Consider the following 17,862-nt stretch of genomic DNA (forward strand, 5'->3'; position numbering starts at 1 on the left):
GGGCCACCTTCAGTTGTCTTTTAAAAATAAAATAGTTGTTTATTGCCTTGACATCTGCTGGGAGGGCGTTCCACAGGGCAGGAGCCACTACCGAGAAGGCCTTCTGCCTGGTTCCCTGTAACCTCACTTCTCGCATTGAGGGAACCTCCAGAAGGCCCTCGGAGGGCCAACTTTTCTGTGTTAGTGAGAGAAAACCCACACTCCAGCCAGTTCTTTGTAGCTATAGCTCTCCTTAATTGGGGGGAGTTTGTTCTCACAGTCCTTCATAAGTCCTTTCCTAAAGTAGCCACCATTTACGTTAGAGAAACAGACACCTAGTAAACTGTGAAATATTATGTCCTTTTCTTTCCTCCTGTTTGCACCCCCCCCCCATCCTCCTTGCCCATGTGTCCCATTTAATCAACGACATCTCGGACGAGAAATCAGTTCCTCTCCGGGAGAGGGGCTGCGGCTGCATCATGTCTCATCAGCCAAACCCTCAATCACTCTGTTTCGGTCAGCGGGTGGTCGGGGACCCTCGTTTTCATTTAAGATCCGTTTTTAGAGTGTCCATCATTTTTCTGCTGCTGGCTCCCTCCCTCCCTCCCTCCCTCTCCTTCCCCCACACCCCACCCCTGCACACATGGGGCCCCAGCCTCTCCTCCCCACTTCCGCCTGCCTTTCTACGATTTTTATTTCTTCGAGTTTGTGACTAAAGTGGTCACAAGCACCTGAAAATTACAGCAGCTAAAAGGCCGTTATGGTTGCAAATGAGGCTGAATGATTATATACTTGCCAGCTGCTTAAGGTGAACTGATTGGACCTAATTGTCGAGAAATAATTACCTCCTCTTGGAAAAAAAATTATTACTATTTTTTTAAAAGGCAAAATGGGCTCTCACGCTGAATGCAACTGATGAAAGGGCTTCAGAAAGGGATGGAGGCCTGGAGAGGACACTCAGACCAAGAGTGGTTTGGGGTGTCTACATAATGCTAGCTTCTCCCCTATGACTTAAGCTGGCACCTATGAGCTCCCTGGCACATGAGGAGCTGGGTGTCATGCTGCTAAGCCAAGTCATTGGTCTTTCCACCCTTCCTGGGATATTCAATTAGTTAAACATCCCCCCCCCCCGCAGCCCTCCCCTGATTCTCCAGTTGGTGCCTGGAACGATGCCAAAATCCACCCCTTCTTCCTGATTAGAAATGGGGTGAGATCTCTTAGATGGGTCTTTTTTATCTCAGGGAGGGCGGATTTGCATAATTTGCAGCAGGAAATATTCCAGGCTCTCGAGCAGCCATGTCTTTAATCAGCACAATGCCCCCCTTTGCCCCAGCTGCTGTAAGGGGGTTCAAGGGACAAATGCGAAGGATAGACGAAGGAGAGGTGACCTTTGCAAGCAACCATGCCATGGCAGCTTCCCAGCGCCCTTCCAGACCAGGGTTCTGCTTTGTTTTGTTGTATAGGTGTATTCTGCAACATGTCATTGATGCATTAGGGCATGGGTAGGCAAACTAAGGCCCGGGAGCCGGATCCAGCCCAATTGCCTTCTCAATCCGGCCCACGGACTCATGTAAAAACACCAGGCAGGCCCCACAAATAACCCAGAGATGCATTTTAAATAAATGGACACATTCTAATCATGTAAAATCACGCTGTGCAAGGTGTACTCTGACTGATCTAAACTTTACAGAACTGGGAGACCTTTGGTTCTCCCCAAACTGTTGGACACCCCCCCCCCCACTGTTAGGAGCTTTTCCTACACTCGAGTAGGATCCTGGCAGAGACACATGCCCGACTGACATGTTCTCTCCCTCCTGGTCAATCATTTGGGAGCTTCAAAGGCTTTCTTCAGCCCGAACATCACAGCAACCAATGTCAACAGACACTGCCACACTTAGGGATCTGCAGAGTCTGCACAGTTCGTGTGACAGACCTCAGGAACTCAGCATTTTGGCTAATCTATTTTATTTACATATAAACACACGGAGCACTGCAACATGGCTCCCTCTCTCTCTAGCATCGGACAGCAAAGAGAAAAAAAGAACGAAGGACAATAGTCCCACTTCACTGAACACAGTAACACAAACATCCTGTCTTCGTCACTTCCCACTCTGTGGAGTCAAAACATACACCGTCATGTGAAAGACAACAATCACATGACTGCAATCGCAGAGCAGGAATTCTAACACACACAACCAATCAGAATCCAATAGTCAGTGATGGTGGACTCCAACAACACTTGGAGGGGCCACAGGTCCCCACCCATGGCTTAGAGCAGGCTTCCTCAGACTCGGCCCTCCAGATGTTTTAAGACTACAGTTCCCATCATCCCTGACCACTGGCCCTGCTAGCTAGGGATCATGGGAGTTGTAGGCCAAAAACATCTGGAGGGCCGAGGCGGAGGAAGCTTGGCTTAGCGTGTCCAACTCCCAGTGCCAATCCCTATCATGCAAATGGAACCAAGTATGGTTTGTGAGGCCTCTGTTGGAAGATTCCATTCCACCTTTTGTTGCAGACATGGGATTGTTGTGTGTCACATGTCCGTTTACATTCCAGCACAGTTTGCTGGCGTAAGTGGAACTTCCACTGTATTGCTTTTGTTTTGACTCTCCGAGAAGACAGCAAGGAGAGACAACATGTTTTTTTGTCTTGATTTATGATTAATAAATCTGTAGTTCTTAGTATGTATCCACAAGCCTCAGCCTCTTCTGTTGTGCAGTTCACATTGCTGCGTATAGTGTGCTCAAGTCTGAGAGGCCTGAGTCACTGATTTATGTCAGAGCCAGAGGTCGATGGATCTTCGCAGCGGCACGGCTGAGAAGGAGACAATCTAGCTCGGGGCTAGCCAGCTGGCCTTTTGACCCCCGGATGCCGACAGCTTCTTGGCTTCAGGATCCTCAGACAGGAACGAAGGCACAAGACTTCCAGGCCCCCACTGGCCATTGTCAGAACCTTTTGGCTGCCATTTTGGAACCCGTTGGGTGATTTCACTAATAAGGCACATGAGAGTTTAAATCCAACAACATTTATAAGGTCACAGGTTGAGGGAAGGTGGTTTCAGAGAAATGGCAGAGGTGTTTTTGCTTTGGATTTGTCTGCATACTGTCACTGCACTGTGTTCAAATTTAGCCAGGTCTGGAAGTGTTTCGAAACCCCACACAAACCATCCTTCCGAGAAGACAGCAAGAAACAGGACATCATTGTGGGAAACGGTGCCTTTGTCCTCTCTATCACAAACTATTAAAAGGTAAAGGTACCCCTGCCCGTACGGGCCAGTCTTGACAGACTCTAGGGTTGTGCGCCCATCTCACTCTAGAGGCCAGGGGCCAGCGCTGTCCGGAGACACTTCCAGGTCACGTGGCCAGCGTGACATCGCTGCTCTGGCGAGCCAGAGCCGCACACGGAAACGCTGTTTACCTTCCCGCTGGTAAGCGGTGCCTATTTATCTACTTGCACCCGGGGGTGCTTTCGAACTGCTAGGTTGGCAGGCGCTGGGACCGAGCAGTGGGAGCGCACCCCGCCGCGGGGATTCGAACTGCTGACCTTTCGATCGGCAAGCCCTAGGCGCTGAGGCTTTTACCCACAGCGCCACCTGCGTCCATAACAAACTATTATCTGTCGGCTATTACCAGGACATATGAAAAAGTATTTTAAAATGTAGTATAAACACCGACAACTGGGAAACACTGGCCTGCGAGCGCTCCAGTTGGAGAACAGCCTTTACCAAAGGTGTCATGGACTTTGAAGACGCTCAAACTCAGGACGCAAGGGACATGCTAAGAGGAAGGCATGCTTGGCAAATCCACACCGTGATCAACTCCCGCCTGGGAACCAATGTCCCCACTGTGGAAGGACGTGTGGGTCCAGAATTGGCCTCCACAGTCACTTACGGACTCATTGTTAAAACCGTGTTTATGGAAGACAATCTTACTCGGCTACGAGTGATCGCCAAAGCAGAAGAAGAAGGAGGACTGTCCCCACACAAGACACATTCCCGTTCCTCAAATACAAGCCTGTGATATGCAGGTATGCTCTCCTCTTGCATTTAAAATCAGTACAAGCAATTACTATAGCTCTAATGGAGGTCCCATCAGGGACTGACTTTTTAAATAGCTGCTTTCACTAATGCTGCATGGATGAATTTTTCTGTTCAGTGGCGTTCCTGTAGAGACACCAATCTGCCACTAGAGGGCACATCTATTCCACTTAAAAAATGGACTCCCAAAGTGAGTTTTCATAAAACATGCACACTTTGTGGCTGGAGCATCAACAGAGGTCCTTCTCCCTTTCCATCCTGCTGAAAAGTTGAAACTTGAAAGCTCCCTCACTAGTTTGCTGTCTTTAATAATGATTTTTTTGTTTTGTTTTAGTAAATGTGATATCTGATCATTTCAATTCCCCATTTTTCGAGTCTTAAATGTGCATCATCCATATTTCTACAACAGCTGTTTATAAAAACACACTCAAGAAAATACATAGTGTTTTAGTGTGAATTTCTCTTAGCAGATACTTTTGTGCGTAGAATTGCCAAATATGCCCATTTTGGCAAAACAATTTCCCAGAAATAATGCATTATTTTCACTAATTTCATTGCTGTGCATATTTGAACCAAGTTTGTACACGTTACTTGGCCTGGCAAAATTCAGAGAAGTGCATGTTTTGAGGGATGGTTGTTGTTTAGGTTTCGGCATAGTTTTTGGAAGTGTGAAATCAAATGCAGCAAAGAGAATCAAATGTATTCCCTGTTCCACACAGCCAATGATGTTGGAGCGTATCTTAAAAACAGGAAATGAAGTAGGGAAACCTCACAAATACCTTCCTTAGCACTTTGTAAGGAAGTGGGGGGGGGGGGAATACAAACACATTTTTTTAAAAAAGATACACACTTTATTAAGATCTAAGAGCTCCTTTACATTATAGGTTTCTGCTGATGCATATATAGTCAATAATACACATGGAGGGGGCACTGACTGAACTTAGGAACATTGCCTGTGCCCAGGACTGCACTTGTGAACCACTTCAGATTATATCTCTGATCATTTGATTCAGCCTCTGCCACTCTCCTCTCCACAAATTATTGCAGCATTTTTCATTCTTTGCAACAAAACGTTGCGGTGTACCTTCACCTCCTAATATTCCTTTATTCTGTGTATTCATGTGCTGCCTTTCTGTCGAGGCACACACACTGGCATGTAAATTTGAAATACTAAATCAAGCAAGTGGGACAGAGCATAGAGCAATAGAGTTTTCCCAGGCTAGCTGCTCCAATTCAGCATCCTAGCCAACCCATCAGACTCCATTCCATTCATACTCCCCCACAGCCAGATTTCCTCCTTGGCCCCCAAATGGCTCTCAGTATTCTGTGGCTACTGAGCTTGCTGACGCTTCACTGGGCTGCTTGTGTGAGAGAGGGGGGGCAGAGGCCTCCTTAGTGTTGTGGGTTGTTGTTGTTGTTGTTGTTAATGTAGTTCTGCAAATTTCAGGTTTTTCTCAAGTGTGCCAGTTTGTTTCTCAGTAACCCCATTCTGACCCCACTTCTCATCACGCATTTCTTGCGCTTTATCAAATGCCTTTCCAAAAATATGATGGGCGATGCACAATTCAAAGAAAACAAAACCCCTATCATATTTGGAACGCCCTCCCATCAGATGTCAAGGAAATAAACAACTACCTGACTTTTAGAAGACATCTGAAGGCAGCCCTGTTTAGGGAAGTTTTTAATGTTTGATGTTTTATCGCTTTTTTATTATTAATAATAATATTCTGTTGGAAGCCACCCAGAGTGGCTGGAGAAACCAAGCCAGATGGGTGGGGTATAAATCATCATCATCATCAAGCAAGCCCACTGTGGGTGAAGTCATGGTGTCCACACCTGTGCTCCCAGTCACAAGGTGGAATTAGTGAAGATAACATACAAAAGGCATCCTGATAGAGAAAACCACACGTTAAAAATACTGATGGGTTCGCTAATAATTTTTTATATATATAAAAAATAAAAAACCCCACTGTTGGATTCTTGTGAGGAAGAAGTAATGCAGAAATGTGGGAACCTGGATTTAATATTGAAAAACTAAGAAACTGAAATGGACAGATTCATCCATCCTTAGCCATCAGTCATCCCCCCCCCCCATGATGTCATCTGCACACAAAGATGCTCTGTCAAGGTAAAGTGAGCCTACACTTTCCACCATCAGTGCCCCTCAGTGTGGAGGAATAGACTACAGGACTAACACACTTGCCTCCTGCTGCTGCCAATGCGTGTTGACAAATTGGTTCCTCCTGTGCTAACGAAGGAGTATTTCACGTGTAGATGCCATGCAGTCCACCCAAGGTTTAATCTGGGTGTGGGGAGAAAGTCCCTACAGACACACCTCACATTCCTTGCATATTTCAAGCAAGATCAGGAGGCCCTTTGCACTTCCTGGCTACTTCATATCATCTGTACACATCACCTGAGCCATAAATGGACGCTTTGAGCCTTTGCTCCTAAAAGGTCTCAAAGAGAATTGGAAGAGGGAGGCCTCGCTCGTGCCACCCAAACAACATGTCGTGCTTAAGAATGCAGCAAGTCTTTGGATTATTCCAACATAACTGGGTGAAGACGATAGCTTTCAAACTTTTCGCGTTCACCCTAATTGCAAGCAGAAGTTGAACATATTGGTGTTCATTTGAGTTTTGTGACTGAGAGCTGGTGCCTTCAGCTAAGAGACTGGGCTGCAAACCACTGGTTTAAATCTTCCCTCTATAGTCAACTCACTAGGGCAGAGGTGGAAAAATTGAGCCCAGGGTCCAAACACCCCTCACCCCAGTCTTCTATACAGTGGTACCTCTGGTTGCGAACAGGATCCGTTCCGGATGCCCGTTCGCAACATGAAAAGAGCACAACCTGAAGTGCCATATCTGTGCGAAACCCGGAAGTAACCCTTTCTGGTACTTCCGGGTCGCTGCGGGACGTAACCTGAAAGAACGTAACATGAAGGAAACGTAAGATGAGGTATGACTGTATGTGGCTCTCTGGCCTCTCCTCATGCCACCTGCCTCATGGGCCCTGCTTTGCACCCTTCCTTGAGTGACATGATAGAAGTTTATAAAAATTATGCGTGGCATGGAGAAAGGGGATAGAGAAAAGGAATTCTCCCTCTCAATGACGCCACCAATGATGGCTATCGAATGAAACTGAATGTTGAAAGATGAGAGACAGACACAAGAACATACTTCTTCACGCAACGCATAGTTAATCTATGGAACGCTCTCTCACAGGAGACAGTGATGGCCACCAAGCTAAAGGGACCCCTGACCATTAGGTCCAGTCGTGGCCGACTCTGGGGTTGCGGCGCTCATCTCACTTTATTGGCGGAGGGAGCCGGTGTACAGCTTCCGGGTCATGTGGCCAGCATGACTAAGCCGCTTCTGGCAAACCAGAGCAGCGCACGGAAATGCCGTTTACCTTCCTGCCGGAGTGGTACCTATTTATCTACTTGCACTTCTTGCTTTCGAACTGCTAGGTTGGCAGGAGCAGGGACCAGGCAACGGGAGCTCATGCCGTTGCAGGGATTCGAACCGCCGACCTTCTGATCGGCAAGTCCTAGGCTCTGTGGTTTAACCCACAGCGCCACCCGTGTCCCGGCCACCAAGCTAGATGGCTTTAAAAGAGGGAGCTATCAATGGCTACAAAGGCACGATGGCTATGCTCTGCCTCCACAACTAGAGGCAGTAAAACTTCTGAAGACCAGTTGCTGGAAGCCACAGAGTGCTCTCGCGTTTGGGTCATGTTTGCAGGTTTCCCACAGGAATCTGGTTGGCCACCGTGTGAACAGGGTGCTGGGCCAGATGGGCCATTGACTTGTTCCAGCGGGCTCTTGCTAGGATATTATGAGTGTCTTTTGCCTGGCTGGAATGTCCCATTGAACTCTAATAATACTTAGGCGTGCCCAGATTGTAGCCACAGAGGAGTGTGTGTAGCTAACTTCAAGATAGCTCAGTTGGTAGAGCATGAGACTCTTGATCTCAGGGTTGTGGGTTCGAGTCCCGCATTGGGGGAAAGATCCCTGTATTGCAAGGGGTTGGACTAGATGATCCTCGTGGTCCTTTCCAGCTCTACAATTCTATGATTCACTCCTGTTAAGAGAGGAGGGTGCACTGTTCAAAGGTCAGATGTACATTTATTGTTCTGCCCACTTTTGCATTTGGCCCCTTCCAACATGCGGGTGGTGCTGTGGGTTAAACCACAGAGCCTAGGACTTGCCAATCAGAAGGTCGGCGGTTCGAATCCCAGTGACGGAGTGAGCTCCCATTGCTCAGTCCCTGCTCCTGCCAACCTAGCATTTCGAAATCATGTCAAAGTGCAAGTAGATAAATAGGTACTGCTCCGGCGGGAAGCTAAACGGCGTTTCCGTGCGCTGCTCTGGTTCACCAGAAGCGGCTTAGTCATGCTGGCCACATGACCCGGAAGCTGTACGCCGGCTCTCTTGACCAATAAAGCGAGATGAGCGCCGCAACCCCAGAGTCGGTCACGACTGGACCTAATGGTCAGGGGTCTCTTTACCCTTTACCTTTAACACCTGGAAAGTTGCCCAGAAGAGAAGCTGGCCTTTGTGCTTCAAAAGATTCCCCACTCCTTCACTAGGGTGTCTTAAGACTTAGGCAAACCACGTCTCCTCGTGCAGTTATACCCCCAACACACACCACTACTTCCGCTAGCGAGCATCGCTTGCTTACTGGGCAGTTATGCAGAAGAGGGACTCAGATTATGATTTGACCATTAACATGCTTTACAGATTGTGAGTATTGCTAGCTGATAGAAGGGGAAAGCTTTCCATGCACATTTACAGGCAATCTTGTAAAAGCGGCTCGGCAGGTGGAGGTAGCGGAAGGAGAGATGTTTTTGTAGCCTAGTTGTTTTGGGAGCCTGTTCTTGGTGTACTCTTTCCGTACACTTTGTCTGAGTGCCAGTGCAGTGCTGTGGTTAAAATGGCGGCCTAAAACCAAGGGGGCCTGGTTTAAATTCCCAACACACTGTGACCTCTGATGTCTTGCTTCTTTTTGGCCCTGCCTGCCACACAAGGTTGCTGGGAGGATAACAATGGGGTAAGCCCTGTGTGTGCTGGCATGAGCGCTTAAATTAGTTCAAACCTCTACTCACTGCTTGTAATTACTAACTGACATCCTAGAGTTGTTGTGAAGATATCTGGAAAGAATTCCACAAATGTCACTTTGCTACGATGGGTGCTAGATATTGGGGGTGTTTTGTTTTTATTTCCACACTACATCTTGTAGTGTGCAAAGTGAACGTTTAGTGCTCCTGCCTGTGCTTTGCAGTTTGGAGTAGTTCTGGTGCATAAATGCAGGAGTACTCATGTAGGTTTTTCTCCCCTTCTCGCTCATGGATTCCAGGATTTGTAGCCATGGTTGGAGCACCCTTGAAATGTCTTGGAAGAGGGGTGGTGTTATGTACTGAGCTGAATCCTAGAACAATAGGATCCAGACTGCAGCAGTCTGATTGGTCTGCAGGAGCCACCCAATCCAGCTCCAGGTGGAAGTGAATCAGCAACCTGATTGGCCTGCAGGAGCAGCCAATCAGGCTCCTGGATGAAGTGAATTAGCAACCTGATTGGCCTGCAGGAGCAGCCAATCAGGCTTCTGGAGGAGGTGAATCCGCAGCCTGATTGGCCTACAGCTTGGAATTAACCAATCACATGGGGCTCATTGTGTAAATAATGTATATATAGCTAGACATTTTGGAGAAAGTTTCATTCATTGCTACTATGAGCTGAATAAAGAGTATGACATTCACACTCGACTCCGAGTATATTTCGGGTGGGATGCAGATCATATCTGAAATGAAGAGTGAAGATCACAAAGGATCAGTGACCTACTTACTCATACAGTAGATTACGCAGGAGTATGGATGACTTCCATTAGTGCAAAGTATATACACAGCTTCTAAATCAATGTTGAAGAAACTACAGCTCTCCAGATGTGGCTGGACTCCAACTCCATCATCCCCGACCATTGGCCATGCTGACTGAAGCTAGTGGGAACAACACCTAGAGGGTCAGATGTTCCCCATTCCTGCTCTAGTGGTTGTCTCTAGCCCAGGAGGAAATGTGATCTTCAAGGTTAAATGTATGTCTCTTGCTTGTCCATAGTATGGTCTGCAAGTCAATCTCTTATGGTCAATATGGTTCTTCTTGAAGTAGCATAATTCTTCAAAGTTTGGAAAGTGGATTCAGGAAGATTATACCACCAGTATAGCTGATAACGAAAAACCTCTAAGGTGCCTATTTGCAAAGACATTAGGGAGGGAATTATCAATCACTTACAGAGAAAGAGAGAGAGAGCGCACACCCCAAAATGTACATAATCTAAACTAAGTTTATAACCTCAGATGTATTAACATTCCATCAACAAAGACTTTACAACCTTGATGATATTGACACATCACCAGGTGAAGGGAGAATGATTTTAACAGGCCTAAAGGCCATCACTTAGTTTGGAGAGAGTTCTCAGTTCCCCACTTGAAGGTGGGTTTACAGCCCTGAAATTACTGGCAGACTCAAAAGCCATGTGTGTAATAGCACACACAGTCTTAGTCAGAGAGGAAAGGAGATATACCAGTCTATGGCCTGTTATTGAACTGAGGTCCAAAGGTCCTCTTCAGTGTGAACTGAGGATAATCCAAAAACCCTCCTCCATAGAATGAACTCGGGTTCAAACACCACAGTACGTCAAGCATGTGGCTTCTGACAAACCACATGGCAAACTCCTTCTTGGTCCCCATAAGATTTAGGGACCTTAGGGGAATCATTGGCCATCTGAAGGTAGCCCTGTTTAGGGAAGCTTTTAATGTTTGATGGACTACTGTATTTTAATATTTTGTTGGAAGCTGCCCAGAGTGCAGTGGGGTATAAATATTATTATTATTATTATTATTATTATTATTATTATTATTATTATTATTATTATTATTATTCCAGATGTTGCTGTTGGATTCCAGCTTCCATCAGCCCCAGCCAGCATAGCCAATGACCAAGGATGATGGAAGTTGGAGTCCAGCAGAATATGGAAGACCCCTAGTCTAGGGCAATATCTGCATCTTGATAGTAACCGAAACACAATTCTTTGAAATTCACACATCTCCCAATCAGTTCTCCAACCAGTCAATGTGTGCAAAAATGTGTATATTTGAATAAGAAGTGTTCGTGCAAAGGAATACATTAGTGAGCATAATATAGAAAAAGAGCATTGTGCTAAAGGAAATGGTTTGCAGAGATGTGTATATTAGTCAAAATCACATATAAAAATGTGTACATTGGAATAAATGTGCGCTAAAATACTGATGAATCTTCATGAGGACTTTTTAATTATTATTTTTTTAAAAAAAAATGCAGGTGGCTGCAGAAATTTAGAGAAACTGAAATTGAGTGATTCATCCATCCTCAGTTACCTAAAGATCAGAGATTTTAGCACAGCTCTGAAAATGGCCACGGGAGTGTTCAAAGGTGACTACATTATTTGAGAAGGTGACTAAGTAATAACGAGGGAGCTTTGGCCATACAGCAGCCCTTGGAATGGTGATGTCAGATATTCACATTTTCCTACCTCAACAACAGTTTAAAAAGAAAAAAACAATGTGATGCACCAGGAATCCTTTGTTATTATATACTAACCAGACTGTGCATGGCACATTTTATTTCTATAAAACTATTAAAACTATTACAAAATATTCAAAAATACATTTTAGTAAATTGACAGCGGTTATTTATCAGTTTATTAATGCAAAACATCCTTTGCCCCCCTCCTCTGTACAAACTATTCTCCATTGTCACATAATAGCCAACATGTGCGCTTTTTAAAAAATATTTTCTCATAAATTTCTTCTTCTTGATTTTGAAGGTAAAAATAAGAGAGTTTCTCCCCCACCTCCCCAGAGTTTTGCAAATGAATCAAGGTGTGTGTAACAGTCTTGCGTTCCAAGAGTGTGGTTGAAAAGGGGTGGCTGTTATCTTTTATACAAAGCAAAATATTTCCAAAGACAATTAGAAACAATACAGAAGCTGACATTACATTTGATACTATTTAAATTAAAATAATATATTCTTATATTTTACACTATTTCAAAAAAAATGAAATGTGACTGTTAAGTATTGATCTCTCTCTCTCTCTAAAAAAAATTGAATTTACAATTCTGTGTATAAAAATATAATTTACGGACCCCCTCCCCCCCTGTCTATGGAGTAGTATGTCTTCCGTTTGTTCCAGGACTCGCTGTTGTAGAAGAGCAAAGCAACGTACAGATGGGAGGGACAGAAGTTTTACTTTTGGAAAGTCTGGAGGTGTGTCACACATAGAAAAATAGAACTCTGTGCACTTTTGCTTGGCCTTGCAAAATAATTTTCTTCTTCCCCGTTGAGTGTACAGTTCACATGATAATAAATTATCAAAGAAACTATTTAAGGCTCTTGAAGGTCGGGTTCATATCCTTTAAAACATCTATTTCAAAATACCAAACAAATAAATATCCAGGAGATGAGGACAACGAAACAATCAAACAGACAACAAAATAGAAATCAAATAAAAATATATATATATTTCTCAACTAAACTGGGGGGGGGGGATATTCCTGGGCTCTTCCTGCTCCTTAAAGTCTACTTTGGACTGTCCTACTATTATTATTATTGTTTTAAAGTCTTTCATTCTCTTTCTTTCCTTCTTCATCTTAGTTTTCTCCGCTCCCTGCCCTTTGTACTATTTTCATCATCATCATTGTTCACTTGCAGGCCACTTTCCCATGGTAAACCATGCTCAAAGCGGCTCACGACACCAAGAAGTTTACGTAAGGTGATTCTCTGTTCTTATGACAGGTCAAGGTGGGGTGTGGAGAGCTGTCCTCCTCAGCTGGCCATGCCCAGTGGGTGTATCATCTCAGAATCCAATACCCAGCGGCCAATGTGGTAGAGGAGGCGGGAATACCAGTGGACTCCTGCTGGGGCGTCGTCCAGGGCAGCGGCTGGGAAAAGGACCGGGGAGGAGAGGCCGCTGGGGTACAGCATCGCCAGGAGAGCGTGAGTGACTCGGAAAGGGGCAAACGCCCAGTGGGCCCAGCTATGCTCCTCAATGACCGCATAGCACGACGCCAGCACCTGATTGATGAGGATAGTGCCCTGAGCAGTGAGCGGGGCGTAGGCACCCAAGGCCTCTTCCCGCAGGGACACGCTGCGCACCTCGGCCTGCAACAGTGTCTGGCTCCCTTTGCCCAGCACGTAGACGTGTTGACCCGGCTGAACGCGGCTGGCGAAAACAGGCTGGGGCTTGGAGTGGTTCTGCGGTGGGGCCACGAAAAGCAGGTGAGCCGCCGTGAGCAAGAGGCGCGCCCGGGGCCGTCGGGTCTCGATCACGTAGAAAAGCTTGCGGACGGGAGGCTCCTCCTGGTCCAGGAAGGCGAGGAACTCGCTGTAGAGCAGCTGCCCTTGCACGTCGGCCGCCAGGACCCGATCTCCAGGGTGGAGGTCCTTCACCAGCTTGGTGCCTCCTTGCTCCAGGTTCACCCAAGCCGATCCAGGGAAGCAACCACCCGATTTGGCCGCCACTGAGTTCTCTGGAGGTGGAAGAAGGGAAGGAGTGTTAGAAGAGAGTGAGGGCACCAATGAGAAACAGAACAAATCGGGACAATTGTCAGGGACCTATCGAAATCCCGATCCTGAATCTTACCAGGAGCAGGAGGACAGTATAGATTTGGAACAGTGGTTTGCAGAGGGGCATAGTTCAGAAGGCAGAAGCTGGGAAATACTGGATGGGGAACAGCTAGGAGACGAAATACTGGGGGAGAGAGGGTTAACAGATTCACAGTCTCTGGGCAGCATTCACACACCCCTTCTCCAAAGTCACAGAGAGCTCAGAAAGTGGCAGAACAGAAAGTACAGAGGGTTATCAAGCTCAGATTACAAGATGTAGGAGTGACGTAAATTAATAAGGACAGAAGGGGGTGGGATCCTTAATTGGGAGAACCACCATTCTGAGTGCCACGGGGGAGGAAGCCAATTCCTGGAAGCCTGACAACAACAAGCAATTCCTAGCAACAACACAAGTGAAACTCGGAGTTATCAGGGATACTAAACTGCCGCCACCCTGTATCTCCCTAGCTCCTCCTTCCGCACAATTTCTATGACATCACATGGTGCAACGTGATGTCATCCTGCCTGTGTGTTTCCCTACCCCAGCCAGCCAATCATGCTAGAATGGGGTGAGGAGGTGTACAGAGTGGCGGCAGGACTTCTTGCATTGTGTTGTAAAGCATGGCGAAACTTGGTCACTGGAGATCAGATGCAGCCCTCCAGCCCATCAGGGCTGCCCCTGGGCCATACACCTCACTGGTGCTGCTTTGCACTCTGCCTGGGTGTTTTTGCCTGGCTGGAGTCCTTGATCCCCATTAATGCTTTTTGCTTGACTGGCTCGAGGACAGAGGGCTTGTGTAGAAACTAGCCTACCAAACAAAAGCAAAATTCACATTCATTGACTTTTAACTTTGCTCTGACCACCACTGGCAAGTTGCCCCAGAAAAATTGCCCAGGAATAAGTGTGGCCCTCAAGCCCCATTCCTGCAGTGGAACTTACAAGGCAGAGGGATCTGAAAGACACAGGCTTTTGTAACTCTCGAGCCAATTGTTCTGATATAGTGTGCACGAAAGTCAATAGTTCCCTCTCAAATTTGGCTCAATTTAAAATAAACATTGGACGCATCGGGACTAATTCTACTGTGGCTTCTCTAATAGTAAGATGGTGATGAGAATAATAGTAGTAATGTTGTTGTTGTTGTTAAACTGCCCTTCAACGGAAAGTTTCCCAAGACAGGGTACAAATATTCCAATAAAGCACAACAACAGCATTAAAACAAAAATATATTACTCAACAAGATGGCGACAAAGCACAGCTGAATATATTTCCTACAAGATAGCCTGGCTACAAGCTTTTCTGTCCCTCAAAGCCAGAAACAAGAGTTTCTGATGCTCAGGCTGTGAGAGCCAATTCTTACCAATCGAAAATGGAACTTTCCACGCACAAGTGGGCAATATCAGCAGGGGTACCCAATATTTGCAGAAGTACATAAATTCTGTAGGGAAGGAACCCTAAAAAGTGGGGGGGGGGTTTTGACACAATTCTACGTTTCTGATAAATCAATAAAATAGATATTTTGAAAAATGAGGGCCGAGCATCCTCAGAGGCCACAGAATGCTGACTGATGGCCGGAGGATCCTGAGGTCAAGCCACACTCTCTCCCTCTGGTCAGCCCTGTCTCCCACCCTCCTGGGGTGTTTGTGGTTGCCTGGAATGTGTCCCTGAACTCAGTAGTGTTTCCTGGTGGTGCGGATGGAGGAAAGAGAGGGGTGTGTGTGAGAGAGAGTTTGTGTAGAAACCAGCCTGCGGTGCACTGGAAAGAGATACATTGGCCGCTCAGCTCACTTTTGCCTCTGGTACCACACACCACTTGGTGGGAAAGGTTCCCCACCTGTGCTCTAGACTAGAGCACTGGGGGAAGTCCAAAGGGTGGTTAGATACAGGGACTCAACTACATTAGTAAAGAAAAAGCATTTTATATGCGTTATAACACCGTGACACTAGATGGCGCTGGGGGGTTCCGTCTTTCACCAACGTGATATATCCCACTTTGAGGTTTACAACGCATTTCCTGAAACACTTTCTGGACGTGTCTAGATCCAGCCCAGCATTGCCCGAAGCAGCTGCCACCACAACCAGAGCGCACCACGACACACTGACGCAGCAGGAGGCCCCACTGTTGTCGTTTTGCTCAGGGCTCCTGTCAAACCTGGAGCTGGCCCTGGGAAGGACTGACGTTTGTGACGAAAAGGGCTTTCTGGCAGCTCACTAAGAGACTTGGGCTGACTCCTCCTTCACTACTCCTTCCTGAAAATGGTCCCTGACTAAGAGTATTGCCATTCAGTCCCCTCCAGCAGAGCACAGTCATCCTTTTGTGGCTGGGGCAGAGGCTCTGTGTGACTCCAACAAATGCACTGTGCTTCTATTGCATCCCCTGTGTGGGGGGGGGGGGGAGTGCAAGATAACAGGTGCAGGAGCCTTTGGGAGAACCTCTGCTCTGCAGCACGAGAGTGATGGGACCTGTTGATGGCATTCTACCATTGCACTGTGGAGAGTGTATTATGGTCTGTGTGTGTGGTTTGGGAGCTGCACAGTCAGCAGAAAAACAATGCTGTCCAGGCTTGTAAAGACTGCAGAGAATAATTGGGTGCACTCTTCCCACCTTAGATCAAATCTATGCTGTCAGGTGCCATAAGAAAGCGGCAGAGATAGTGCAGGATAGTACGCCTCTCCCCCCCCCCCCCCGAAATGATCTCTCTGAGCTTCTGCCTTCTGGAAGAAGGTACAGGGTTATAAAGGCCAGGACTAGCAGCCTGAGAAACAGTTTCTACGCAAATGCAATTCTGGTTCTAAATGCAGCATAAGGGGTCTCTATAAAGGTAAAGGTACCCCTGCCCATATGGGCCAGTCGTGTCCGACTCTAGGGTTGTGCGCCCATCTCACTTAAGAGGCCGGGAGCCAGCGCTGTCCAGAGACACTTCCAGGTCACGTGGCCAGCGTGACAAAGCTGCATCTGGCGAGCCAGCACTGCTCACGGAAACACCGTTTACCTTCCCGCCAGTAAGCGGTCCCTATTTATCTACTTGCACCCAGGGGTGCTTTCAAACTGCTAGGTTGGCAGGCGCTGGGACCGAGCAACAGGAGCGCACCCCGCCGTGGGGATTCGAACCGCCAACCTTTCGATCGGCAAGTCCTAGGCACTGAGGCTTTTACCCACAGTGCCACCCGCGTCCCATAAGGGGTCTCTATAGTATAGTGTATTTTAAAATGGGGTTTCAGAGTTTTTAGGGGTTTTTGAATGTTTTATGTAGTTTTTCAGTTTCATTGTTCTGCATGGGACAATGACAATAAAGATATCGTATATCGTATATATGGGCCAATGGGGCTGCAAGCGGATGGCTTCACTTTGGCCTGCAGCTTATTCACCTTGCTGCTAATCTTGCACCAAAGTGGAGCTGCTTCTGCAAAGCTCCCTCTCCTCCTGGCTCGGGTCCATGTCTGCTCCTAGATCACTACTTGTAATTATGATTCTAATACATTCCTAAGTGCAAGGGAAAATCCAGGGTTTAATTTGAGTAGGGATCAGCCCAGGAACTTGCCTTGAATGCCAGAGGAATAATTAAGAAGGGAGTGCTTGGAACGTGCGTAAGGAAAGCCTCGTCTCCTCACCGCTGGACATAGGTATTAAATATCTCAGGTTGATTATTTCCTGCCTGTCCTTTTTGTATTTAAACGCTCGGTGCCTAGGTGAGACTGGGAAAATCCCAGCTGCGGCCACATTACTGATTCTCAGAGCTTGCTGCCGTCATTTCCCACAAAACTCTTCTTGCCACAACCGCAGCCCTTCCTGCTTTTATCCTCACTGGTACGTTGGAACAGGCTAAATCAGGCATCCCCAAATTCGGCCCTCCAGCTGTTTTGGGACTACAGTTCCCATCATCCCTGACCACTGGTCCTGTTAGCTAGGGATGGTGGGAGTTGTAGTCCCAAAACAGCTGGAGGGCTGAATATGAGGATGCCTGGGCTAAATGCTAAATCACCAGCTAAATTAAAATGGGTCAGAATAGCCATGGTCTACCTCTGCATATCTGGGGAGAGGAGACCAGCTTCCAGATTCAAGAGTGTAGCTCTGAGCCTTGCAACTACGCCTTTTTTAAAAAAGATTAAATGCTGGGAAAATCCCTACCGTTGGCAACAATGCCGGGCTGAGTGGAGGTGCATTAGAATGCCAGACGAGGAGTTTCTAGCAAAACATGCCTGCCTCCTTCC

At 46.8% G+C, this 17,862-nt stretch overlaps 1 protein-coding gene across 2 annotated transcripts in view; it reads right to left on the reverse strand.

Moving 5' to 3' along the window:
- Positions 1-11,626: 11,626 nt before the first annotated feature.
- The window catches only part of SHH (sonic hedgehog signaling molecule), a 33,077-nt gene continuing 26,841 nt past the window's right edge, over positions 11,627-17,862 (reverse strand). For both annotated transcript variants that reach the window (XM_028750116.2, XM_077936751.1), the window contains exon 3: positions 11,627-13,576. In XM_028750116.2, the coding sequence (XP_028605949.2) occupies positions 12,873-13,576 (704 nt within the window). In that variant the 3' untranslated portion in view covers positions 11,627-12,872. The remainder of the gene's footprint in view (positions 13,577-17,862) is intronic.

This window comes from Podarcis muralis, chromosome 12, assembly GCF_964188315.1.
Source record: "Podarcis muralis chromosome 12, rPodMur119.hap1.1, whole genome shotgun sequence".
NCBI classification, from domain to species: Eukaryota; Metazoa; Chordata; class Lepidosauria; order Squamata; family Lacertidae; genus Podarcis; species Podarcis muralis.